Raw genomic sequence first — 27,110 nt, forward strand, 5'->3', positions numbered from 1 at the left:
TGTAGTTCTTCACTGCCCTATAGTATGTCAGTGTCTTTGAGTGATTAAATTTTATTTTATCCAGCTTTTTTTTAGTTGTTCCCTGTGGGAAAGTTGATCCGAATCACCTAGTTCACTCTTACGGGTATAAAGTCTTAGGTGTTAACCCATCTAGGTTAACTTATCTTAGATGTTAATGATCTAACCTTTAGGTGTTAACTTGTAGGTGTTAACTATCTAGGAGCTAACTATAGGTATTAACTTACCTTAAATGTTAACAATCTAGTCTTTAGGTGTTAACTTGTATTTTCATTCCTTTATTTCCTTAAACTTACTAGGCATTTTGATTTAATATTTTGCATGGAAGATACCAATATTTCAATCCAATTCTTTACAGGTCTAGTTGTACCATTGGTTGTTTTATCAGTTCTCTCCATTGCCTTGTTTTCTTGTGTGTTTTGTGAATTTTTTTAAAATACCGAGAGCTCACATACCTTGAAACTTTGTTTGTGGGATTATTTTGTGGCCTGAATTGGCATGAGTTGCTCTAGGGGGAATTTTGTTGCTTCTGTATGGTGCCTGTATAGTTTCTTAGACCCTGAGGTGGTGCAATTTCATATACGGATCACATAAAAGGGTTAAGTTGTAATAATAAATCCTGGAGCGCTCTTTTTAAAGAACTTTCCATTAAGAGCCAGTGTTAGAAACAAGCTGATAGTATCCTCAGGAAGTTTGTTTTAATTCAACCTTGGCCTGAGTGAACATCAAGTTTGTTTTAATTCAACCTTGGCCTGAATGAACATCAGCTTTGCAAAGTTTGCGTTGAGATTTGTTTTCTGTTTTTGTGCACTCTCGTCTGGGATGACCAGAACTTCTGCTCCACTTAATAGCAAATTCCCTCATGGTAAAACCAGCCTAAGGGCTCTGCTTACCTCTCTGGCTTCCCATTGGCACTCAGTTTTGGGGCCTCCTTACTTTCTTGTCAGTGTGTCAAGGTATTTGAAAGAAATGTTTAAACCTCTATTCAATATTTTTGGTGGATTTCAGAGAGAGAGAGATCCTGTATTTCTAGCCCACCATCATGTGAAATACGAAGTCTCCAGTTTGTTTCTTTACCTTGCCTTCAGTGGACAGTATGGCAGCAGTTAGGAATATAGGCCAGGTGTAAAGAGATAGGCCAGCAGATTGCCTAGGTTCAAATCGCAGCTCCACCAATCACTGATTATGTATCCTTAGTCAAATTACCTGTTTTTTTTTTTTTTTTTTCCTGACGGAGTCTTGCTCTGTCACTCAGGCTGGAGTGCAGTGGCGTGATTTGGGCTCACTGCAACCTCCGCCTCCCGCGTTCAAGTGATTCTCCTGCCTCAGCCTCCTGAGTAGCTGGGATTACAGGCATGTGCCACCACACTCGGCTAATTTTTGTATTTTTAGTAGAGATGAGGTTTCACCATGTTGGTCAGGCTGGCCTTGAACTCCTGACCTCATAATCTGTCTGCCTCGGCCTCCCGAAGTGCTGGATTACAGGTGTGAGCCACCACGCCCGGCCCTGCTTAATTTCTCTGTTACAGATTCCACATAGGATTATTGGAAAGAGTAAGAGTGCAAAGCGCATAGAACCGTGCCTGCCACTGCACTCAGTAAGAGCCAGCTATGACGCTGATGACTATGTCACACTGACCTGGTCTTGGACGTCCTCATCACACAACTCCAGCTGCATAATGCGCTCGAAAGGTCGGAAGAGTGCTTCATTGAAGTGAAAATGAGGTGGCTCATTCCAGTCAGTGAGGACCTCTGTCAGTATGTCATGGATGAAGGAAACAGCCTTCTGAGACACATGTCTTTCCTTATGGCAAGCAGCCTGCAAAATTCATCAGAGAGTGGCATACCATCAGGACAGCAGACAGTGAGAATGTGGTTTCTGAAGGCCTTCCTACCCCACCTCATTACAAGGAGGGAGAAACAGCAATTCTGTTAAAATCAAAACACTCTAAGGGATAAGTCTAAGCAAACTGCACACTAAATTGCATTTTAAACAATTTAACGAGCTTATCAGGCACAACTTCAATTTCATGTTAATGTTTCTAGAAAAAGAAAAGTTTCTGGTAATTTATTTTTCTGTAACATGACAGTTTTCTTAAATGGTACAGAACATGCTCACTATAAAGACACCAGAACCCAGACTAGGAATGGCTTATGGTTTCATCTTAGCTGTGCCCCACACGTAGGAAGATAAGATGAGTCATCTGTTCCTCAGTGAGGTGAGGGACAAATTGCCACAGTAGCTCTAATTGGTTTACAAACCTCCTGGTATCCATGCTCTTGAGTAGTCCTTTCCTGTACTGGCCCTGGGCTTGGACGTGTGAGTTGCTTTGGCCAGTGGAACACAAGCAAACATCATGTAAGAACAGAATTAAAAAGTACCTGTGATTTGAGGTTAGCCCTGTTGTTGCTCTTTGGAACCCTAAGAATGCCATGTGAACAAGCTGGGGCTGGTCTGCTGGAGGCTAGTCTACATGAGAGACCATGAAAAGAGAGACCTATTTGTCTAGCCATCCCTGTTAAGGCCATCGTGAACCATATGGCCCCAGACTTTGCACCAGCTGACCATAGATACACAATTAAAGCCAGTGAGATCCGCCACACCTGGCCAACCCCAGAACTACCCAGAGAAGCCTACCTCAAATATCTGACTCATGGAATCATGAGCTAAATAAACGGTGGTTGTTTTAAGCCACTAGATGTTGGGGAGGCCTTATTGTAGAGTAAAAGATAACTGACAGACTTTTCCCCCATGTCTACATTGCTATTTTCTACCCATTTTGCTTACTAGAATGTTCTCAGGTTAATAAGTTCCAAGAAGTGTTTTATGATTTATCTCTACCAGGTAAGAGCAAAAGGGCTATTAAGAATAGCTATCACTGCAAAACAGGGCAACAGTTTTCCCTGTCAACTTGGAAGTGGCCAGTCCTCATGTACTGAGATGCTTAGATGTAGAGCTGCCATAAAACTGATCACATGAACTGCTTTCCTTTGGAGAGTGAAAGGGTCTTAGTATTAATTTTGTTAAGAAAACTAAGACATAGTGTTCCCTGACTGAAAGGACACCGTCCTGAGTATATTTAGCTATTAGAAAACAGGGACTGGTAGGAACCAAAGACACTGTTATATTTATGTATACAAATAAAGCTATTAGGAACCATCCACAGTCTTTCTGTTCCAGGCTCAGGTTGATACCAGATCAAAAAAATGAAAAACTAGCTGAGTTGTACAATTGCAAAGAAAGAGGGTCAGAGTGAGACTAGGGTAGTACTGCCCTTTGGGGTGATTCTTTAGATGCCATGAAGTATAACTAGAATCTAAACAGTGATGTTTGTGACCAGGTGATGGGCAAGTTCCCACTGCCCAGTGGCCACAGTGCTTTGTCCCCATACATGACTACAGGCCCCCGTGCTGGCTCTGCTGGTCATTGACTTAGCAGTTCCAGGCTCTTCCCACCTTTCCAGTGCTCACCTCCACCAGGTGTGGGGCCACTAGGCTCCAGCAGCGCATCACGTGCAGCAGGGGCCGTGCTTTGCTCCGCACAATCCTCAGCATGGCATCCCCCAGGCGGAACAGGTGGAGGGCGCTTTTTCGGTCTTGAGTGGATTTAACCTCTCCTACAGGAAGGCAAGAACATAAATACCAGAAAGCCCAAACTCAGACACAGTCTGACCTATTCAAGCAAAGAGAGAGGTTGAAAATCTAGGTAGGACCAGCAGGGTAATTCGATATTGGCTAACCAAGGGAGGAGGGAGCCCTGGATTCAAGAAGGATGTGGTGGTTCACTGAGCAAGGCCTGCATCGCCCTCTCACTCAGCACTGTAGCCCCGGTAGCTGAGATGTGACAGGTGTGATCAGGAATTGATTAGAGGGAATGAGGTAGCGGTTCGGTAGGAGGGCCGAGAAGTCCGACTGTCTGAGTTCAAATCCTGGCACCATTTAGTAGTTGTGTTATATTTGGCCAAAGATTTTCCTCTTTAGGCTGGGCACGGTGGCTCACGTCTGTAATCCCAGCACTTTGGGAGGCCGAAGCGGGTGTATCACGAGGTCAGGAGATCAAGACCATCCTGGCTAACACGGTGAAACCCCGTCTCTACTAAAAATATAAAAAATTCGCTGGGCGTGGTGGTGGGCACCTGTAGTCCCAGCTACTTGGGAGGCTGAGGCAGGAGAATGGGGTGAACCCGGGAGGTGGAGCTTGCAGTGAGCCGAGATCGCGCCACTGCACTCCAGCCTGGGTGGCAGAGCAAGACTCCGTCTCCAAAAAATAAAAATAATAAAGAAAAGATTTTCCTCTTTAATGATCTCATCTGTAAACCTGGGGATAATACTGCCCACTCCTAAAATTGCTTTAAAGATTAAACGTGATAATACACATAAAGTGCTCAGCATGGGCCCAGCACATACTAACTGAACAACATTATTAGCTATTATTATTACTCTTGTTCCTGTCACCTTTCATTTCATCATCTGCTTTGACAATCCTAAATAAACCTCTGCAGCCTTTGCCAAGCAGACCTGGTCCCTCTGCTGCTCAGTAACATGCTGTCTGGCCTGCTCTGTCTTGTTTCAGTACCATCCTTGTCTACCCTGATCTCGGGCTACTTCTTTGCCACTGTCACCTTCATCTTCCCCGCTCCTTTCTTGCTCATATTCTGTTGCCTCTCCTCTACTTCCTACTGGGGATGGGACCCAGGTCTAAACACAAAATTCATTTGTTTCATATATACCTTACACATAGCCTGAAGGCAATTTTTGTATCACTTGGGGACCCTCAATAAACTGTGTGTTGTGTGCCTGCATTTTGAGCGTGGCCCGTCACATGAGGTCAGGTGTGGAACTTTCCACTTGTGGCCTTATGCCAGTACTTAAAAAGTTTTGAATTTTGAGCTTTTTGGATTTTTGGGATACTCAACCTGTAATAATCATCATGGATATTTACCCTGCATCAGACACTGTGTTTTAAAGCAATTATATTTCCTTTCTTTTTTTTTTTTTGATGGAGTCTCACTCTATTGCCCGGGTTGGAATGCAGTGGTGCAATCTCGGCTCACTGCAACCTCTGCCTCCCGGGTTCAAGCAATTCTCCTGTCTCAGCCTCTTGAGTAGCTGGGGCTACAGGCACGTGTCATGACACCCAGCTAATTTTTTTTTGTATTTTTGGTAGAGACAGGGTTTCACCGTATCAGTCAGGCTGGTCTCGAACTCCTGGACTCAGGTGATCTGCCCGTCTCGGCCTCCCAAAGTGCTGGGATTACAGGTGTGAGCTGCCGCACACAGCCTATATTTTCTTTTAAGAAGAAAATATAATTATTGCTATTTTACAGAGTAGAAAATTGAATGTCTGAAAGGTGATATGACTTGCCTCAGATGCTGTGGCTGGTAAGTGTTGGAGGCCGCATTTTATATTCCTACCTGATTGATTCCGAAGCAAGTTTCCCTCTTCCTAGATTTACCGCCTCTTCCTGGCCCCTGCTCACTGTGTGCTTTGTAAGCTCAGAGTCTACTGTTTTCTCCAATGAGAAAGACTTTGAAGGTTACCCCTGGGCTCAGAGATTCTCTGAAAGTCTGATGGGCCTGGGAGGTTGGCTTTATATTGCTCAGGTTTTAAAGTCTATTAAAAACGAGTGGGGCAACAACTGTGGCTCTCAAATCCAAATCTGCAGCAAGGATGAAAAAATCAAATATACTGCTTTTAGAACTTTAGATTCCTAAGGATGGAAGGGACCTCAGAGGTTGTGCCGTCCAACATGTCACTACGGTGCGTCCCCAGCACATGGCTCCCTGTCTCTGCCTGAACTCATTCGGGACAAGATGCTCACTGTTTCAGGACAACCACTGGTGCTGTGGATGAACAATTCCATCTGTGAGCAACCTGCCAACCCTCTGGGCCCCTTGGACAATTCAGTACAGCTCTACTTTGTCTTCCACAACACTGGCCTTCAAGAGGGCCTCATTTATTCACCTGGCCTCACAGGAGATGACGCGGACACTGACCCATCATTAATGGGATATGCCTCTGAGATCAGTTTTGCAAGAGTGGTATGCAGTTTCCTTTTTCACCACCCCTTCTGGGATCAGTGGTTGTTTCTGCATATCACAAATCACCTCTGTCCAGCCAACTGGACAGAGGTGTGTGGTGTGGTTTTTGATATGCAGAAAAGTTCCACCTTCATGTGAAGGAAGCTATCTGCACCCTAAGGAGCCACACAATTTCTACCACAAGCACAAAACTTAGCAGAACAACCTAGTCCAGCTCCAGTGGGAATTCTTATAGATGTGGTAGCAGCGTTTCCATTCACAAAGAGTTACACCACCCCTCACACAGGGTGCCTCAAAATCCAGAGACAAATCTATACTTGGGCGTAGCTTGTGTGAGTGTAAGCAAAGGGAATGTGGAGTCAAATCTTCAGGCACGCTGCTGGTGACAGAGGCCTGGGCTGTTTCCTGCTAACCTCCTGGTATATGGTTTCTTCCGGGAAACAATTACCTGGCATTGCCAGAGAGTAATCAACTGTATCCGTGACGGAATGAAAAAGCTGAGACTGCGATGCTTTCTTCAGCTGGTAAAGAAAGCCTCCCAGGGCCATGAGGTTCAACTTATCCGTAGCATCTTCAAAGAGCCTGGATGCAAACAGAAAGAGATGTGCTCTTTGGAAACAGTTCAGCAAGGTCTTATTGGCAGAATGATTATGGCAATTTTGTTGATGTGATCAGTGGAAATGTGTGTAAACACTGTAGACAAATGTATGGTATTATTATATCTATTTTAACTGTGTACAAGTCTGCTCTGTGACATTTTAATTCAAAGGCACAAAGAATATATTTAAAAATATCTTTGTGCCCTCATGGTCTAGCTCAGCCATGGCAGGCTCTCATAAAATGCTTGGCAAGAAGCTGAAAGATGGCAAGGCGTTGTTCCCAGAAACTGAGTAATTGGGAATGGAATCTTCAGAATTAGCTTCAATTTCATAAACGATGTCAAAAAACCCCCGTAAATTGATGAATACGTTTTGTCTGTCTATAATTTATGAGCATAATGCTGGAAGGGATACAAAAACAGCTAAGAGTGGATCCTGTAAGCCCCCCTCAGGGCAGGGACTGGCCTCATACACACCCAAACGCCTGGATGTGATGGGAACTCAAGTATCTATTTGGAAGAAAGAATGTTCCCTAATATGATGGGTCTTGCAAGTTCTTTTTCTTTTCTGCTCAGCTGGGCACAGACCTTGCCAGCAGAAAGATTTAGGAAGGTGGGGAGCACAGTAGCAGAATTTAGGGGAGGATTTGAAGGTCACTGGAATGAAGAATGGTAAAGATTAAATATCTGTTTTATGAGGCCACAATGAGGAATGTGCCAGGTGAGCCTTCCATGGCTCTTGGGTCACCCTGGTATCTGCCTTCCAAGCCTCACAACACCACAGGGCAATCAGTGCTGCTTCAGGGAGAGGGTCGCTAATAGAAATGGAATCATGAGTCCTTTTTGAAGGAGAAAAATGAGACATGCAAGTTAAGATGGGAATTAGTGGATCAAACGTTTATAAATTATCAAAACAAACATATTTTTCTTGCTATTTTGATACCATTTGGCTTCTGGGTCCCATTGACCATTTCTCTTCCCTCATTCCTAGTAAGAAAATAGTGATGAATATTATATTCCACCTGACATTTGTCTATTGCTTTCCAGATTCTAAAACATTTTCACAGCCAACTTGGATAAGCAGGACAAAGCAATTATGGTAGTGGGATAGTAGATGGAGAAACTGAGTCTCAGTGCAGCTATGTCTACAGACATGACCCGGCAGCTGGGGAGTGCAAAGCCAGGACAGGAACTCAGGTCAATCTGAGTCCCGGCCCAGGGAGTGCTCCTCCCACTCCCATCCCCTTCCTGACGGTCCTCCCTGTGCCCGTGCAGGGGGTCTGGGACACAGTGACCAAATGCTGAAGAGGTAAGTGAGGTGGGGCTGTGTGTGACTGGTGACCAAAAGCACTTTCTACATCAGGAAGATTTTCGCTCCTCACCTTCCCATGGTCGTTGGGCATCAATAAGTAACACACGCATGTGGGATTTTTGAAAACAGCCATAATCATAAAAATAGTGGATTTTTACCATTTGCCAAGCTCCACTCCAGCTGCATCAAGTTACTAATTAACTTACCCTCACAACTACCCGGTGACAGAATTACTTTTAAAAAATGACCCTATTTTACCAATGGAGAAGGCCAGGCAGGGCCCAGGGAGGTGAGATTGCCTGAGATCCCAGAGTAAGTGCAGTGCTTTGACCCCAGGTGGCCTGCCTCAGACCCTCCAGTGTTAGTAGAAAACGTTTCATTCCGAGTATGGATGTAATGGTAGAGAGAACAAAGCTTGAAAAAGATGGAGGAAATTTAAGGGATTGGCTAACACATGGGTCGTCCCTGGCATGACTGAGACCAGATGGACGTGGGTGTCGCCTGGTGAGCAGGCTCCCGGCCCGTGGGAGGCTGGCGCCCCGCACCTGTCGGCCTGCGTGGAGAGGGTGAGCACCACCTTGGCGGCGCTGCTCCCGCTCATGAGGCTCCCGCCGCGGAAGTCCGAGGCCCTGCCCCGGCTGCCTTCCCGGACGAGGTCCTGGATGGACAGGGGCTGGACGACGGGGGCCGTGCTCAGGGAGCGCCCCTGCTCCGGGCTCTGCTCCGTGGGCGAGCCCTCACACTCGGGGTCCCCAAGGAGGCCAGCGCTCCCAGTGGCCTTCTGGGGCTGGCTGATGGTCAGAGGGGGCTGCAAGGCGCCATCGCTGAAGTGGTTGTGCTCCAGGGTGCCCACGTACTCACACACCCTAGAAAGAGCACAGACAAGCAGCTGTTAGACTCTGCAGCTCATCCCGGCAGCTCCATCAACCCCACAGTGCCAGACAAAGGAAATGCAGCCAGCTCTGCCAGTTCCCCAGCTTTCCTCTTTCCTGTGAGCACAGTCAGTCCTTCCCTCCTGTGTTCTCATGTCACACAGCATTATTAGTAGTAGTATTTGAGTTAGACCAGACAGCCTTGAAATGAATAAAGGATTATTTGGGTTCTTCCACCCCAGGCTGGGAGAAGGACGGGTAATGAGGCCCCGTTCATCCAATCCCCCTGCCTAGTCCAGCTTATTGGCTTATCTGCTCTCCTGCTGTTTGAGCCACTTTTCCCCAGGCACCCTCTTTCCCTCTATATAGTGCTCTGATTAGGAGTTGGAAAGCATTTCCTTACGATGGGATTCCAGAATGGCCAGAGCTATGACGGACAGGCCATCCAGCCACAGTGAGTTCTGCCCAGCCACCTCCTGCCTGGTCCTGATGGCGCCACATAACTCAAGTCTGGGTGCAGTGGGTGGCGGCCGGGTGGAAGGGCAGTCACCGAATCATGGCAAACACAGAGAAGAGTCACCACATGTGCTACAACTGCCAACTTCTAAATGGTTTGTTCCCAACAGAACCTGGGACAAGGATGGTTCGCAGGGTCCCTCATCTCAGAGTAAGTCCGTTTACCGGTAAAGAGCGTCGTGGATAATCCACTCTGATGTTCTAGAATCAGGGAATTTTTCAATCCCTTACCCGCTGCTTGTGTACCAGGATAGCCTTTTTCTTTTTTCCTTTTTTTTTTTTTTCTTGTTAGAGCAATAAAGAACAGCAGGTTAGCAGCCTTCATAATAGAACCATTTTGCTCAACAAACACTCATGGCTATATTTGCTTTGAAGACGTGAAACTGAACCCATCTCTGGCTGGTGCCCTGGGCCATCGGCCATCACCCTGGCCACTCTTGCCCCATGCCTGCTCTGCCTAGACCTGGGTTTGGAGTGAGTGTGAGGTGTGTGATGCAGAGAAGGAGAAGGCACAGTGTGGCCAGACCCCGTCCTGTTCCATGGGCAGTGCTCCTTCCACGGTACTGGGTCTGCCCTGATGCAGCACTTGGGGAGACGTGCTTTCAGTCTTAGTTGTAAGAGGACCTGGACTCTGGAGCTATTGCTGGTTTTCATCTTACAGGCACTGTGCACTGTGTAACTCACTGGGAGCTTCTTTTCACTTTGATGCTACAATGCTTAGAGCCAAATTTTTGGTCTGTCTTTGGCAGAGGTGTACTATTTTGTTTTGTTTTGTTTCGGTCTAGCTACATTAAAAGTAGGTATCTTGTATTTTATGTATCCAAATAGGCTATCTGAAATCCTTCTTTAAGTAAAGAGGACATTGATAAACATTTAGCAATGTAATATTGCAGAGACATGACCAGTTTTAGATTGGCACTGTATTCACTTAACTTACATAGTCATCTCAATCAATTATTTAATTGGTTTTTCTTCCTTCCTTCTCTAGTAAAAATGTCAATAGAAAAGTCACAGTTCCTGAGACCCAGTTCTGTCCCTTGTTCTTCAAAACATACATTTAGTTGGGCCCTTATTGCGTCTTTTCTTTTCATGTCTTATTTGAAGTTTAATCAAACTCTGTGAATTGTTATAATTGATTTATATGCTGGCAGGCTCTTGAGGCTACCCCTCTCCACCCCCCAGAGCCCACTCCAGGCTTCCTGAGGCAGGGTCAGTGCCATCTGGGGGTGGGAGCCCATCATGCACCTGAACACGTGTGGCCAGCAGTCCGGGTTGTGGCTTCCCATCTCCAGGCCTACGCTGAGGATGGCCTCCATGCACAAGACGTGGGCAGTGTGCAGCCACACCCCCTGCACCTTCCCAATCTGCTCCAGTTTCTGCTCCACTTTTAGTTTCACTGTGCCAGAAAGACATTTATTAAAATAACAGGTTGAGTAAGGGAGACAGAAAGGGAGAGAGAAAGAATGAAAATGAAAGAACGTGTGTCATGCAAGGGCAAAAGGGAAAGGACAAACGTCAGTGGCAGCAAGCGCCTCCACAGCAGGTCCTTGCGGACCCTCATGCAAACCACTCAGCCGGCAGGTCCCATGCGCCGGTGGCCCCAGCTCTCCAGCTCCAGAAGTGGGATGGATCCTGAGCTGGCAGGTGCCATTCCTTCCGGGCCCTTTCACGGGCTCTGGGTCAGGCACAGCAGTGCGGATGGGTTTCATGAGCCAATTCCAGGTAAAACCATCTGGGCCCAGACCTTTCACCCTTCGCAAAAATTGGTCAAATGGAAGAATTCCTGGCTTTCTGCAAGTTTTCTCTGAGATTATTGTAATGTTAGGCTCTCATTATGATCATCATCTCTAAAACAACTTATTTATGTGTATTTTGAGCACCCGAATGACTGCTCTATCACTGAAAAAGACCGATCTCATTTCATCCCTTGAGTTTGTATTTGTGAGCTCCAAATAACACTTTAAAAAATTGTAGACCGGGCGTGGTGGCTCACATCTGTAATCCCAGCAACAATGGGAGGCCGAGGCAGGCGGATCACCTGAGGTTGGGAGTTCGAAACCAGCCTGAACAACACGGAGAAACCCTGTCTCTACTGAAGATACAAAATTAGCCGGGTGTGGTGGCACATGCCTGTAATCCCAGCTACTCAGGAGGCTGGGGCAGGACAATCACTTGAACCTGGGAGGCAGAGGTTGCAGTGAGCTGAGATCATGCCACTGTACTCCCGCCTGGGCAACAACAGTGAAACTCGGTCTCAAAAAAAAAAAAAAAAACTGTAGATGATTAATGAGAAAGAATGCAGAAAGTGACTTCAGATGTCAGTAATGCAAAATGCTAAGGCAAGGCCAAACCACAGTGTCCTCCTTGAAAAAAGGTTTCAAGTCACTGCATGTGGTAGGATAACTAAGTGATGGTCCAGAACCCAGAAATATAGCAAGCCAACCTCAAAGGAATCCAAACCATCTCCTAACATAAGAAGCAAAGTGATTTTTAGCAAAACATCATTTGTCTCATAAATGTGATACTAATTTTATTTATTATTTATTTATTTGAGTTGGTGTCTCTCTCTGTTACCTAGCTGAAGCGCAGTGACACCATCTTGGTTCACTGCAACCTCCACTTCCCAGGTTCAACCAATTCTGCCTCAGCCTCTGAAGTAGCTAGGATTACAGGCACCCGCTACCACACCCAGCTAATTTTTGTATTTTTTAGTAGAGATGGGGTTTCTTACACCATGTTGGCTAGGCTGGTCTCAAACTCCTGACTTCAAATGATCCGCCCACCTTAGCCTCCCAAAGTGCTGGGATTACAAGTGTAAGCCACTGCACCTGGCCATTTTATCTATTTTTTTTTGAGATAGGATCTTACTCTGTCACCCAGGCTAGAGTACAATAGAATGATTATGGCTCACTGCAGCCTGGACCTCCCCAGGCTCAGGCGATCCTCCCACCTCAGCCCCTCAAGTAGCTGGGACTATAGGCACATGCCACCATGCCTGGCTTAGTTTTGTGTTTTTAGTAGAGACAGGGTTTTGCTATGTTGCCCAGGCTGGTCTTGAACTCATGGGCTCAAGTGATCCACTTTCTTTGACCTCTCAAAGTACTAGGATTATAGGCGTAAGCCACTGTGCCCAGCCTTAATCTTATTTTTTATTTGTATTTAATCAGAATATTGTGGTCTTGATTTTGTGGTTTTTTAAAGAACTGTGACTGTAAGGATTTTTATGTAGCTCATGGTTGTAAAATACTTAAGTAAAATTGTGAGACTCCATTTTAAGTTAACCCTGGGGATCTGTGAGAGCTATTTTGTTTTCAAATGGGTCTCTAAATTTGATTCAAATCTGAGAAACACAGACCTAAACTGTGTTTCTCGGCTAAAAATGTACAGCTGACTCAGTGACTTGCTACTGTACATATCTGATAGTAGTTACATAATTTGGACCACGCTTGCATTTTTCCTTTTGTTTGCTGCCTGCCTTGTATCTTCTGTTGCCATCAGGATGGTCATTCTCTTCCCTTTGATCCAGATAACCATCAGCTTCATTGACTCACTGATTTCAACAGGTTAAAAATCAGCCATTTCCCGAGTTCACAAAGCTCAGATTTTTCTCTGATGAGAGCCTCTTCTTCCTGAGCCTCCCCTCATTAATTTTCTCCATCTGTTTTCTCCCCTTTAGAAAACTGGCCAATCTGCCTTCCCCACTATAACCCGAAGGCTCTTCAAGTGTGCACTTGTGTGAAGTGCCAAAGCCAGTGACTAGATGACAGATACGAACAGTTAGGCCAGGTGGGCCCGTGGGACTCCTGGGCCTGCTGCACTTTCCTTGCCACCAGGGGTCAGTATGTCTCTCATTCTCCAGAGGGATCTTCTGTAGGTCACCTGTGGCTCAATGGATCTCAAGATCAGTGGTGTATACATACTGGGCAGCGCACACAGAGTATTGTCTGGCGTGTGTTAGCCTGTGCAGGTGTGTGCATACTGCACCCAAGGCATCAGGTGGGTTCTGGCCCTCCAGTCGTTACCTTGTGTGATGGCATCACTAGGTTCTTGGGCCTCCCTCTCTTCTTTTTCTTCTTGGACACAGGAGGCAGCTGCCATCTGGGCAAGAGCCGAGGCGCAGTTAGCAGCAACCCCTTCAGAGGAGACAGACAATGACTTCTTGACTGAGTATATCCTCTAACCATTCACCTAGCAGAACCCCTTCTAAAAGGTCCCCCCACCCTACCCTGCTGGATCATTCCCAGTAAGTTCTGCAGGAACACAGCCAGGGAACACTACTTCCGCTGGTACCTAGAGCGCAGCTCAGCCGTGCGGCTTTCCGCAGCCCATCGAGGCTCATGCAGATGGCGTCCCGTTCCTTCTGGTTCTGCTCTTTGATGCCTTCAGCTCCCAGAATGAAGGCCAGCCCTTTGGAGCTCCCTGCCATTCGACCAGTCAGTGGGGTTGATAAAGTATCGATCAAGTTCTTCCAGCAGCCCACCAGAATATAGCGAGCAAATGCCACACCTGGAACATGGAGGAGTGTGCGTCATTTTCTAGAGACAAAAAATGACCTGACAATGAATGACATGGTGTTCTCTTGCCATCAAATGAGCAGTACAGAGTTGCATGCAATTCTACAAAAGGAAATATAACTTAATGGATTATATGGGATCATGTTTCACTTTGTTCTTTTAAAAATAAATGTTGCATTATCAGCTGAATGATGCTAAGTGACTTCCATCAATTACTTTTTCTTTTCTTTTTTTTTTTTTTTGACAGGGTCTTGCTCTGTCGCCCAGGCTGGAGTGCAGTGGTGTGATCTCAGCTCACTGCAAGCTCTGCCTCCCAGGTTCATGCCATTCTCCTGCCTCAGCCTCCTGAGAAGCTGGGACTACAGGTGCCCGCCACCACACCCAGCTAATTTTTTGTATTTTTAGTAGAGACGGGGTTTCACTGTGTTAGCCAGGATGGTCTCAATCTCCTGACCTCATGATCTGCCCGCCTTGGCTCCCAAAGTGCTGGGATTACAGGTGTGAGTCACCGTGCCCGGCCCAATTAGTTTTTTTCTAACCAAGACAAAATCTTGATTCAAGTCACCACATAATAATGTAATTGCTGGTAACACATGCAGTGTTCATAAACTCAAGATCCAAGTCATTACCTGCCACTGTGGAGTCATCGATTCTCCTGCTCTGGGCAAAAGGAGACTCTGTAGCAGCTGAGGCCATCAGCTGGCCACCAATGGCACTACTCTCTAAGCCATCAATATCTGTCAAGGAAAAAGAGTGAAGTTTTCCCTAAATAAAACACTCCAGTCAAAAACAAGGACATGGCCACCACAATATTCATTTTTAACAATTATTCCTTGTATCTTTTATGTTTCAAGCATGTAGCAACCTTTTATGAGACTATCATAAATTTTGTTTTATTCCCTCAGTCTAGTTTTATTTCATATTGGAGTATTTATTCTTCTGTTACATTGTTGCCTATCTTTATTTAAAAATAGATGTAAACTATATTTATCTGTTAGAAAATCTATTGATTTAGAATATTTTGATCTTAAATACTCTTTTTATTCAGAATCATTGATTATTCCCGAATTATATATTCCCAAACCTGGTACAGGTTACCCAGATGTGAATTTTCTTTCAGAGCTTCCTTACATGAATTAAGAGGAGAATAAGCCTCTTTGGTCAGATCATCACATAGTCAAATTGCAAAGTACAATAAATAATACCTTATAATTTTCAAAGTGTTTTCACATAAAATTTTTTGACTTGATCATTGAAACAGCTCAAATTCGGTAAGCAGGTCAGTATTCTTTTTATTTCACAGAGGAAGAAACAGAGTCCTGCACCACAAAATGACATTTTTGTCAACCACCAACTGCATATAAGACAGTGGCCCCCTAAGATTATAATAGCATTATTTTTATTGCACCTTTTCTATGTTTAGATACACAAATACATACTACAATGTTTTTACAGCTGCTTACAGTATTCAATACATGCGGCGCAAGTTTGTGGCTTTGAAGCAATAGACTATACCATCTAGCCTAGGTGTGTAAGTACACTCTGTGATGGTCACATGATGACAAAATTGCCTAACAATGCATTTCTCAGAACGTGTTCCTGTCCTTGCTAAAGGATGCATGACCATGTTTAAAGTATGTAAGTGGTTCAAGGCCATGAGGCTGATGACGGAAATAATTAGTATTCATGTCTTCTGACTCCCATCCAGGCCTCTCTACACCATTCCAGCTCCATATTAGATCCTCAGTTATCCGGTTTAAGTTTTTGCTGAAACAAATTCTCTTCTACAGAATTAGCTCAACAAACCACTCTTTAACATTATGGTGAGGAAAGGACTGGAGTGGGGTCAAGAAGGCTGAGCTTCAGTCTTGGCTCTGAATTAAGTAGCCTTGTAGCCCTGGGCCAGGCTCGCCAAGGCCCCAAGTTCCTCAGTATAAAGGAAGTAACCATTGGAAAAGTGACTATGGAGTTGAAATATACATACTTGGATGCAACTAATATAGCTGAATGCAACACAGGGGGGGATGGGAAAGGAGGGTAGTTGTGGGTTTTTTGTTTGTTTTTGTTTTTTTTGAGACAGAGTCTTACTCTGTCACTCAGGCTGGAGTACAGTGGCGCAATCTCAGCTCACTGTAACTTCCACCTCCTGGGTTCAAGCAATTCTCATGCCTCAGGCTCCTGAATAGGTGGGATTACAGGTGTGTGCCACCACACCCAGCTAATTTTTGTATTTTTAATAGAGACGGGGTTTCATCGCGATGGTCAAGCTGGCCTCTAACTCCTGACCTTAAGTGATCCTCCCGCCTCTGCCTTCCAAAGTGCTGGGATTACAGGCGTGAGCCACTGCCTGTAATTATTAGTATTTATTCCCTGAGTTTAGGACTTCACCCTCACCCCAAGAGGATGAGACTTCTTTGCATGGTGTTCCACTGTATCTTCGATTCTTACAGAAATTACAAAAAACCTGGAGACTTCTCGGCAACTATCAGGACCAAAACAGGGACAAAATTTATATGGCTGCTAAGGTGGAAACAGACTGGTTTCTCTGAAATTAATTTGATGTATGGTCAAATGACCTAATGATATTTGCCAGAAATTTTCATTTATCAAAGTATAATGGATGTTTTCTATGTGCGATATTTGCCAGAAATTTTCATTTATCAAAGTATAATGGATGTTTTCTATGTGCGATATTTGCCAGAAATTTTCATTTATCAAAGTATAATGGATGTTTTCTATGTGCTAGGTAAAGGTCTGATGAATTCAAGTAATGCAAAGTTTATTTCTGTGCTAAAATTCCACAGTTCTATACAATACTCTGACATGACACCAGGAATGGCCACAGTTAGTACAGCGTTCATCATCAGATTGCTGGCATTGCTTCTCCTCATACATAACGGAAAGATCAGATAGAAGTCTCCGAACTCTAGGCTAACTGCTGCTCTGATTCATTTGTCACTTCATACCTGGAATTTACAATCATAAAGAATCACAGACCCTTATTTTGTTGAATTCTTATGAAAAGCCCTTTTCATCTTTAAAGTTAAATAGCTTTCCTATGGACATAGCAATTGAGCTTACTGTTCCATTAATAACAGCGATGGCTAATTAACAGTGATGATTGATGAATATGGGAACTATGAATAGTCTGTTACTTATTCATTTTACATCTACTGAATGACTCCTTTTATTAAGGCCTGGGCAAGAGAGTCACAGAGATTACTTTGGCAGAAACTATGGTATTTGCAAATTAAAGCTGGAATGTTTAGGATCCTCATCCAAATTCTCAGACTTACAAGCTCTGGGCAGTACCTTCCATCCCTACTGAAAGGAGTTTGTGAAAACAGATAGAAATCAAGCATTGCTTATAGGTAAACTAAATAAATGGCTCTCATACATTTGAAAGATTACTTCTCTTTTCTTTTTTTCTGTTTTTTCTTTTTTCTTTTTTTTTTTTAGACAATTCTCGCTCTGTCACTCAGGCCGAAGTGCAGTGACGCGATCTCAGCTCACTACAACCTCTGCCTCCCAGGTTCAAGGGATTCTCCCACCTCAGCCTCCCAGGTAGCTGGGACTGCAGACACTTGCCACCATGCTCGGCTAATTTGTGCATTTTTTTTTTTTTTTTTTTTTTTTTTGTAGAGATGGGGTTTCACCATGTTGGCCAGGCTGGTCTTGAACTTCTGACCTCAAGTGATCCACTCGCCTCGGCCTCCCAAAGTGCTAGGATTATCGGTGTGAGCCACCGTGCTTGGCCTGAATGCTTATTTTTCAAATGGATGTAAATGCTATCATGATTAACAAAACACAAATTGATCACCTCTCCAGTGATCCTGATCCGCAAGGTTCGAGACCCAATCTTACTTCCCCCAGTTCCATCCTAGTTCTTGAAACAAGACTCCAAATGCCAATCAATGACGAGGACTCTGCCACCCGTGGACAGACCTCACTGTATGTTCTGATCTTCTGCCTGATTCCTAAATAGTGCCTCACCCCAAATTCTACATGGCTGGGTTCCACCTGCCAGTAGTTTATTCTGACACCTTGTAAGAGCCCCCAGTGCCAACCACAGGCAACATAACACACCCCTTGGACAACGGATTCTGTGCCCCAGCTGGACTGGCCTGCCCAGTCCTGTGCTATTCCTGCTGGGCACAGAGCCATGCTGAGCTGTGTGAGGATACAGATACTCCAGAGAGGTCAGGGCCATGCTCTGCACCTCCTTCTGCTGGAGGCACGAGAGGATAACTGCATCAGAAACCAGTGTGGGGAGGGTGGGTGCAGTGGCTCATACCTGTAATCCCAGCACTTTGAGAGGCCAAGGCAGGCAGATCACTTGAGGTCAGGAGTTCAAGGCCAGCCTGACCAACATGGTGAAACCCTGTCTCTATTCCAAATACAGAAATTAGCTGGGCGTGGTAGTGAGCACCTGTAATCCCAGCTACTCGGGAGGCTGAGGCAGGAGAATCATTCGAACCTGGGAGGTGGAGGTTGCAGTGAGCCGAGATCATGCCACTGTACTCCAGCCTGGGCAACAGAGCTAGACTCTGTCTCAAAAAAACAAAACAAAACAAAACAAAAAAACCAAACCAACCAACCAACCAACCAAACAAACAAAAAACCCAGTTTGGGGACTCAGAGACAATCCAGGACAAGCCTGGAACTCTAACTTACTAAGGCAAGCGATGACCCGACTAAACTTTTGCACATCTTTGGCATTATGGCCGAGCCACAAGAAGCCATGAAAAGCTGCTTTTGCCAAAAAACACTGCCCCACGACAATATGGCATACTGCTCTCTACACTCTCATGTGAAATTTCTAATTGTCAAATAGGATTTTAAAAGTTATTGTGGTTCATAGACACCAAGGAACACTACATAACCATAAAAAAGAACCAAATCATGTCCTTTGTTGCAACATGGACACACCTGAAGGCCATTATCCCAAGCGAGTTAATGGAGGAACAGAAAACCAAATGCCGTATGTTCTCAGTTATAAGTGGGAACTAAACACTGGGTACTCGCCAGGCGCGGTGGCTCAAGCCTGTAATCCCAGCACTTTGGGAGGCTGAGACGGGCGGATCACGAGGTCAGGAGATCGAGACCATCCTGGCTGACACGGTGAAACCCCGTCTCTACTAAAAAATACAAAAAACTAGCCGGGCGAGGTGGCAGGCGCCTGTAGTCCCAGCTACTCGGGAGGCTGAGGCAGGAGAATGGCGTGAACCCGGGAGGCGGAGCTTGCAGTGAGTTGAGATCCGGCCACTGCACTCCAGCCTGGACGGCAGAGCGAGACTCCGTCTCAAAAAACAAACAAACAAACAAACAAAAAAAAAACACTGGGTACTCATGGACATCAAGACGTTAACAATAGACACTGGGGACTGCAAGGCAGGAGAGGGAGGGAGGGGAAAGAGTTGAAAACTGTTGGCTACTATACTCGGTACCCAGGTGATGGGATCAGTTGACCCCACACCTCAGCATCATGCAATATGCCCAGGTAACAGACCTGCACATGTACCCCTTTAGTCTAAAGTAATAGTTGAAATTATATATATATAGAGAGAACTATCACATGAGACTCTGCAAAAAGGACCAACTTGCTCACAAGCCATTGCAACTCACAAGCCATTGCAACCTTACACAAAATAATACTCCTGTGAGGACATCTGCCTGGCACCTGCTTGCCTGTCCAAGTTAAACTGGCACTGCCCCTGTTACTGATCCTTTACTTAAGGATCATTATCTCAAAACAATGATGAAATCCTCCTCATTATTCCTTTAAACACCTTTGCCATCCTTTACCTCCCTGTATAAGCACGTAGTTTACTATGGCGGGCATATTCCCATTGCAACGTCTATTCCTGAACAAATATTTTCTTTCCAAAAAAAAAAAAAAAGCTCTGGATACTGAAGACAAAGATGCTGGTAAGTATTTGGCATTATTCTTAATTCTGGTACAGCTGGGAAGGGAAGGGAGGGCCTCTGATATAGATAGAAAACAGAAGGAAACCAATTTTTTTTGTTTTGAGACAGGGTCTTGCTCCTGTTGCCCAGGCTGGAGTACAGTAGTGTGATTTCGGTTCACTGCAACCTCTGCCTCCCGGGTTCAAGTGATTCTTCTGCCTTAGCCACCCAAGTAGCTAGGATTACAGACACCTGCCACCACACCCAGCTAATTTTTGTATTTTTAGTAGAGACAGGGTTTTGCCATGTTGGCCAGGCTGGTCTCGAACTCCTGACCTCAGGTGATCTGCCCACCTCGGCCTCCCAAAGTGCTAGGATTACAGGCATGAGCCACGGCGCTTGGCCAGGAAGCCAACTTTAAAGTCAGTCGTTTTACATTTATTGGTAAATCCCAAGAACACTGAATGAAATGATATGGGTGACTATTAGCATGTGAGAACTCCCAGGAATAATCCTGGGCCTACACATCCTACAGACATGGCCTACAGTTTTACACCAACAGACAAAGGTGCTAAGTTAGTTCTCATCTAATGGGGCACAGTGAGCCCTACAGACTCCCACATGGAAAAGGTACAGAAAACTCCTGTGAAGTGAACTCATGACACTTCCCTGGAACTGTCACCAATGCCAGGGAAGCTTTGTGGGTGCTGTTTCAAAGTCTGCTCCAAGCACCAACACTTCTCTGAAAGAGGCTTTAAAGCGTGAGCCATCCCACCCTACCATGTGCCCCAAGGCCTTGCGACGAACCACTGACCGGTCAGCATTGTGATCAGGGGAAGGCTGTTATCTTCCGGGCTGCCCCAATAGCCAGCCTCTCCAAGCATGTTCCTGTCGAGCACCTGATGGTAGAGCTCCTCAATCCAGGCCTGGGAGAAGACCATCAGCACGCCGCTGGTCTGCACCTGCTTCATGAAGTCCTTCTACAGAGAGATCGCATGAGAAGGTGATCACATAACACCCCACTCACTAACAGGCTCCTAAGTGCCTCTGCTACCTCTTCATGACACGGAGCCCTGAACTAAACCAAGGCTTGTGTATTGGGTAATGGGGCGGCAAGCGGGGAGAAGCGGAGATGGAGAATTCCCAAATGTGCTGAGGTCTCCTTCACTGATGACACCTTTTGACAGACACCTTGCAGAAGGATTACAGAGACTGCACTTTTCATTCTTACTCCTGCATGTGTGGAAAGGTTTGCAACTGCACAGATGTCTTTAATAGAGTAACAGAGCTTCCTTTTCTACAAGCACCAACAGCAGCAGAGATGGAACGCGTTCCTGTTCCTGCAGGAATGTGCACATTTCCAGAGATACTTCATTTATGCTCATGAAGTAACCACTTAACCTTTGGGAATTTACAATTTATCAAGCAAACAAATGGTTGTTGATTTCCTTCATGTAGATCCATGGATTTAGGCTCAGGAACTGATAATAGGGTACACCATGGAGTGGCTTGCTCCATCACAGGAGCTAACCACAGGACAATCAACATTCTCATTGCATCCCTTACAGGAGGTGCTTATAAGCAACAGCCAGTGAGCTTCATTCTGGGTCAACAGTCGGTCTGGGAACATGTTGGAATACGGTGAAGAGTTTTTCTAAGTGCACACCTTCAGCCAGGCATGATGGCTCATGCCTGTAACACCAGCACTTTGGGAGGGCAAGTTGGGAGGATTGCTTGAGCCCAGGAGTTCAAGGCCGGCCTGGGCAACATAGCAAGACCCTGTCTTTACAAAAAATAATAAAAAAATTAGCCAGGCATGGTGGTGCACACCTGTAGTCCCAGCTGTTTGGGAGTTGAGGTGGGAGGATTGCTTGAGCCCAGGAGTTTGAGGCTGCAGTGAGCCATGCCATGATCACACCACTGCACTCTAGCCTGGACAACAAAGCGGGACTCTGTCTCAAAACAAAGAAAAACACAACTCATTTTCAGCAACTTTCCTGCATATCTTCTGATCTCCCTTAACACATCAATGATGTGGTTTTGAACAGGTTTTATCCATGTGTTTAATAATGGCATGGGATGAAACTAACGGGTTATCCCTGGGCAGCCATTTCCAGGACCTCACGTCCATACACTCTTCACTGGAGCCCAGTGGGCAGCTCTGTGATCACGGTGCTGGGCAACTGTATATCTGTGCCCTTATATATATGTCATCTCCTTCCACCCCCCCAAAGTCCCACTGGCATTACCAATCTAGAGCAGTGTGGGACAAAACACGCTGTGCCATCCCACTCAGGGCACTGACACTCGACTGTACACCAGGAGGCCACAGCCTGCCCTCTGCCAGTCCAACGAGGGATGGCACACTCACCATCACGCCTGGCGCCAGGGTCGGCCGCTTCCTGTAGTAGTCACCATGGGAGAGCTTCAGGTTGAGGAGCAGGGCGCAGTGTGCAGCTGTGTAGAGGCTGTCTGCGTTCATCAGCATCTGGAAGCTGAGGCTGCTATTCCCATCAAAGCCAGGAGAGTGCATCATGCCTAAGGGAGAAAATGAAGGGACTTTTGGGGCTGTGAACAGTGTGCCTGGCAAGGCTGGCTTCCAAAGAGCTGCAAACCCATTGTGATAGATGCTGCATCATATAGGACATTTATGTATAGCACTGACAGCTAGCCAGGAATACCCTTAGGGCCTGATACACACGCCAGCCTGGTGGCAAAGAGCGTGAGCTCAGGAGTGGATCTGCCTGGGCCTGGATCCTGATCTCTTACTTAGCAGCTACAACTTTGATAAAATCATGTAAACCCTCTAAGTCTCACCTTCTTTTCCTATAATAGGGAGAAGAACTGACTGCATTCTATCCCTAGCTTGAGTCCTCCGGTGGCTCCCCATCACAATATAATAAAACTCCAACCTCACCCTATTCTCTCCCTCTCACTCCCCGCAGCCACCCTGACTGCCTGCTGTCCCTTAGCCACACCAGGCCTAGACCTGCCGCAGGGCCTTTGCATTTGTTTTTGCCACTCCCTAGACTGATCCCAGGATCTCTGGATGCTGCACTCCCTCGATTCTGCCAAGTCTCTGCTCAAGTGACAGAGACACCTTCCCTTTTAATTCCATTATTAAATAGCAAATCCACTCCTGCCCACCAATATGCCACTTCCTTACCTGGCTTTTAAAAAATGGCCTCAATGGCATTTATTCTACCCAGCTTTATATTAATATATACTTGTTTATCATCTGCCATCACTACTATAAAATCAATAAGAAGGTGATACTTTATTCATTTTGTTCACTATAGAATCCCCAGTGCCTAGAACAGTGTTTGGTACCTAGTAGACCCTTAAAAACATTTGCTGAATGAATAAGAATTAATGGACATGCCAGCATGAGAATTAGATGCAATAATGCGTGTAAGATGTTTAGAAAAGTTACTGGTAAATACAACTTTTCAAAAGGAATAATGTTCCTCCAAAAGCTAAACATAGAATCACTATATGACCCAGCGATTCTACTCCCATATAACCACAAGGACTGAAAGCAGGGATTTGAACAGACACTTGTACATCAGTGTTCACGGCAGCATTACTCGCAATAGCCAAAAGGTGGAAACAGCTGAAGTGCCCATCCACAGATGAATGGATAAGCAAAATGTGGCATATACATAAAGTGGGCATTACTCAGCCATGAAAAGGAATGGCGTTCTGATATATGCCACAACATAGAGGCGCCTTGAAAACATGCTGTCAGGCACAAATATATATGGTGCACTCTATGAAGTACCTAGAATAGATTTGAAGAAATAGAAAATAGATTGGAGGTTACTGGGGACCGGGGGCAGAGTACCTTCTATTTGGAATGTTAAAAAAGCTCTGGAAATACTTGCACAACACTGTGAATATAATTAGTACCACTGAATTGTATACTTAAAATTTATTAAAATAGCAAATTTTGTTACATATATTATTACCATGATGAAAACAAATAATAATGTAATACATCAAAACACGTTAGGCCAGGCGCAGTGGCTCACACCTGTAATCCCAGAGCACTTTGGGAGGCTAAGGCAGGTGGATCACTTGAGTCCGGGAGTTCGAGACCATCGTGCCCAAGAGGGTGAAATCCCATCTCTACTAAAAATACAAAAATTAGCCCAGCGTGGTGGTGTGTGCCTGTAGTCCCAGCTACTTGGGAGGCTGAGGAAAGAGAATTACTGGAACCCAGGAGGCGGAGAGTGCAGTTAGCAGAGATCGCACCACTGCACTCCAGCCTGGGCAACAGAATGAGACTCTGCTTCAAAAAAACTCCCAAAAAACAAAAAACCAAAAACATAAAAACCCATGTTAAATGTGCACTTTAGGTGGGTTAAACTGTATGGTATGTGAGTTATCTCACAATAAAACTGTTAAAAAATAAATGAGGAAATAAAGAGGTTTTAAAAAAACCATTAAATAATAGTTATCGACTTTCTCCCCACTATCTTTTTCTTTTAAAAGATATTTTATACTTACTAAAGTTTTAATTTTGAAGATCCCTTTGAGCTTTATATAAATAAACTGAAAAAACAAACAACTATATCTCATGCTCCTAAGATGAGTTCATTCAGTCAGAGTTGTTGGTATCTTGGCTCAAACTTTCACAGGGAGCTTGGGGTGACAAAATTATGGAACTCGGCTTCTCTGCATCTGCTAGTATGCTGGTCCTAAGGCCATCTGTAGACAGCCATTTCTAGGCCCTCAGGGTTCCTCACTATCTGGAGCCTGGTGGTCAGCTCACAGCTCTGCAGCCCAAAGACAACTGCACATCTGTGTCCTTACACTGTCATCTCCTCTTACCCTCCAAAGCCCCACAGGCATTATCAGCCCAGACAAGTGTGGACAAAACACACTGAGCCATTCCTCTCAGAGCACCTTAAGAGATTTTCAATGAATGTTCCATTTGTTCCTGCAAATACTCGGAGGCTGAATTTAGCGATGTGGGGGAAACAGTCCATCTCTACATTTGTGCATGCAAATTACACATGTCCATATACTCTGCAAATCAGGTCTAAAATTATTCTTTAATCAAAAATATGGTTCATATGTAATGTAAGAGTTTTCTAGAATTAACAAAGAAATGAGAGATACAAATTTACAACCAGAATGTTTATCCAGTGATGTCGTCCCTATGAATTTTTTTTTTTTTTTTCCTGAGACAGAGTCTTGTTCTGTCGCCCAGGCTGGAGTGCAGTGGTGTGATCTTGGCTCACTGCAACCTCCGCCTCCCGGGTTCGAGCAATTCTCCTGCCTCAGCCTCCAAAGTAGCTGGGATCATAGGCGTGCGTCACCACGCCCAGCTAATTTTTGTATTTTTAGTAAAGACAGGGTTTCACCATGTTGGCCAGGCTGATCTTGAAGTCCTTGTGACCCTCCTGTCTCAGCCTCCCAAAGTGCTGGGATTACAGGCGTGAGCAACCATGCCCAGCCATCCCTGTGAATTTTAATAAATAGGTAAGTAAGAAGATGTGGACCAGAGAAAGCTTTCAAAGTTGAAAATAATTCAAGAATTTGCCGTATTTGAGGGCAGAATAAACATTTTTTGGTGGGAGTAAGCATATATATTATTCCCATAAAACCACCTTAGACAATCAAAGGTTGGGCATTACCTCTGCCTTATAAAACAAGGCGGGAGAAATTCAAAACTGCAGAAATTTTGAAGTTGCCTGAAGACGTTGTCTACCAAGAGCACTTTGTGATCATGGGCTGAGGTGCATTTTATTATTATTACTATGTTTTTATTTATTTTATTTTATTTATTTATTTGATGTGGAGTCTCGCTCTTGTTTCCCAGGCTGCAGTGCAATGGCACAATCTTGGCTCACTGCAACCTCTGCCTCCCGGGTTCAAGTGATTCTCCTGCCTCAGCCTCCCAAGTAGCTGGAATTACAGGCACACGCCACCATGCCCGGCTAATTTTGTATTTTTAGTAGAGACGGGGTTTCTCCATGTTGGTCAGGCTGGTCTAGAACTCCCGACCTCAGGTGATCTGCCCACCTCTGCCCCTCAAAGTGCTGGGATTACAGGTGTGAGCCACCGCGCCTGGCAAGGCTGAGGTGCATTTTATTTTTTTTATTATTTTTTTTTTTTTTTGAGACGGAGTCTCGCTCTGTCGCCCAAGCTGGAGTGCAGTGGCCGGATCTCAGCTCACTGCAAGCTCCGCCGCCCGAGTTTACACCATTCTCCTGCCTCAGCCTCCCGAGCAGCTGGGACTACAGGCGCCTGCCACCTCGCCCGGCTAGTTTTTTTTTTTTTTTTTTTTTTTTTTTTGTGTTTTTTAGTAGAGACGGGGTTTCACCGTGTTAGCCAGGATGGTCTTGATCTCCTGACCTCGTGATCCGCCCGTCTCGGCCTCCCAAAGTGCTGGGATTACAGGTGTGAGCCACCGCGCCTGGCAAGGCTGAGGTGCATTTTAAAATGAAGATCAGACTGCAAGTCAGATCTGAAAACTGTATCTTTGGTTAGCACATGAGCAGTGATGGTCCTGGGACCTGATGGTCCATGGGAACCCCCGGCACTCTCAAGGTGCTAGTGGGGCTGATTTCAGTTATCTGGAGGAGACACAGGGCACAAGACCAGTCTCCTTCCACGGTAAAACAGAAAGTAGCATTCAGGGTTGGGTGTTTAACTATCTTAGATCGTAGATGAAAGGTACAATTGAGTCTATCAACAAGAAAAAATGAATCTGTAAATGACTTTCATTTTAGACATCAGTAATAATTCCTTTCAAAATGTTGAAATGTTTACCTCGGGATGTTTTGGAAAACTGAGCACTTGCTCAGATGCTGAAAGTGAAAAAGGCCGCTAATGGATTGTTGACATGGAGACCAAAATCAGCAGCGAAGTGATGAAGCCCTGGCAGGTACTGCCGGTGGAAAGACTTCGTCAGGTTACCCTGGTTACAGGTAATCTGTTGGTACCAGCCTACATCCGCATACAGATTGATTTCCTAAATTACAAAGAGCTGGCAAATTTGTAAATAAAACAAAATAAGGTCTATTTTGTCAACTTAAACAGCCATTTTCTTGCTATGTCAGATATAGCTTACTGGTGATATTGATAATAATGGAAACATGATAAGATAATTCATTAAATGCTTTCTATTGCCTAGAACCAATCTCTCCTCATACATCACTTTCTAATCCTGCCAAATTGTTTACCAGTAAGGAAAGTGTCCCAGAGACAGTAATTTGCCCAAAGTTACACAGCTCAAAATCAGCAAAGGTCTTTTGGGCCCACACTTCAGGTTTTTGCACTAGCCATGCTCTACTTGCTTTGAATGTCATGAAAAGATTCTG

General features: G+C 45.1%; 1 protein-coding gene across 1 annotated transcript in view; it reads right to left on the reverse strand.

Annotated features, from left to right (window-relative positions):
• The window catches only part of ARFGEF3 (ARFGEF family member 3), a 190,354-nt gene that overhangs the window by 49,017 nt on the left and 114,227 nt on the right, over positions 1 to 27,110 (reverse strand). Inside the window, exons 13-22 of the mRNA XM_050787319.1 lie at positions 22,151 to 22,317; positions 20,594 to 20,759; positions 14,502 to 14,609; positions 13,649 to 13,864; positions 13,381 to 13,491; positions 10,604 to 10,754; positions 8,516 to 8,836; positions 6,509 to 6,642; positions 3,490 to 3,635; positions 1,658 to 1,837 (exon numbers count right to left, since the gene is read on the reverse strand). Of these exons, the coding sequence (XP_050643276.1) occupies positions 1,658 to 1,837; positions 3,490 to 3,635; positions 6,509 to 6,642; positions 8,516 to 8,836; positions 10,604 to 10,754; positions 13,381 to 13,491; positions 13,649 to 13,864; positions 14,502 to 14,609; positions 20,594 to 20,759; positions 22,151 to 22,317 (1,700 nt within the window). The remainder of the gene's footprint in view (positions 1 to 1,657; positions 1,838 to 3,489; positions 3,636 to 6,508; positions 6,643 to 8,515; positions 8,837 to 10,603; positions 10,755 to 13,380; positions 13,492 to 13,648; positions 13,865 to 14,501; positions 14,610 to 20,593; positions 20,760 to 22,150; positions 22,318 to 27,110) is intronic.

The sequence above is a fragment of the Macaca thibetana genome, chromosome 4 (genome assembly GCF_024542745.1).
Source record: "Macaca thibetana thibetana isolate TM-01 chromosome 4, ASM2454274v1, whole genome shotgun sequence".
NCBI lineage: Eukaryota > Metazoa > Chordata > Mammalia > Primates > Cercopithecidae > Macaca > Macaca thibetana.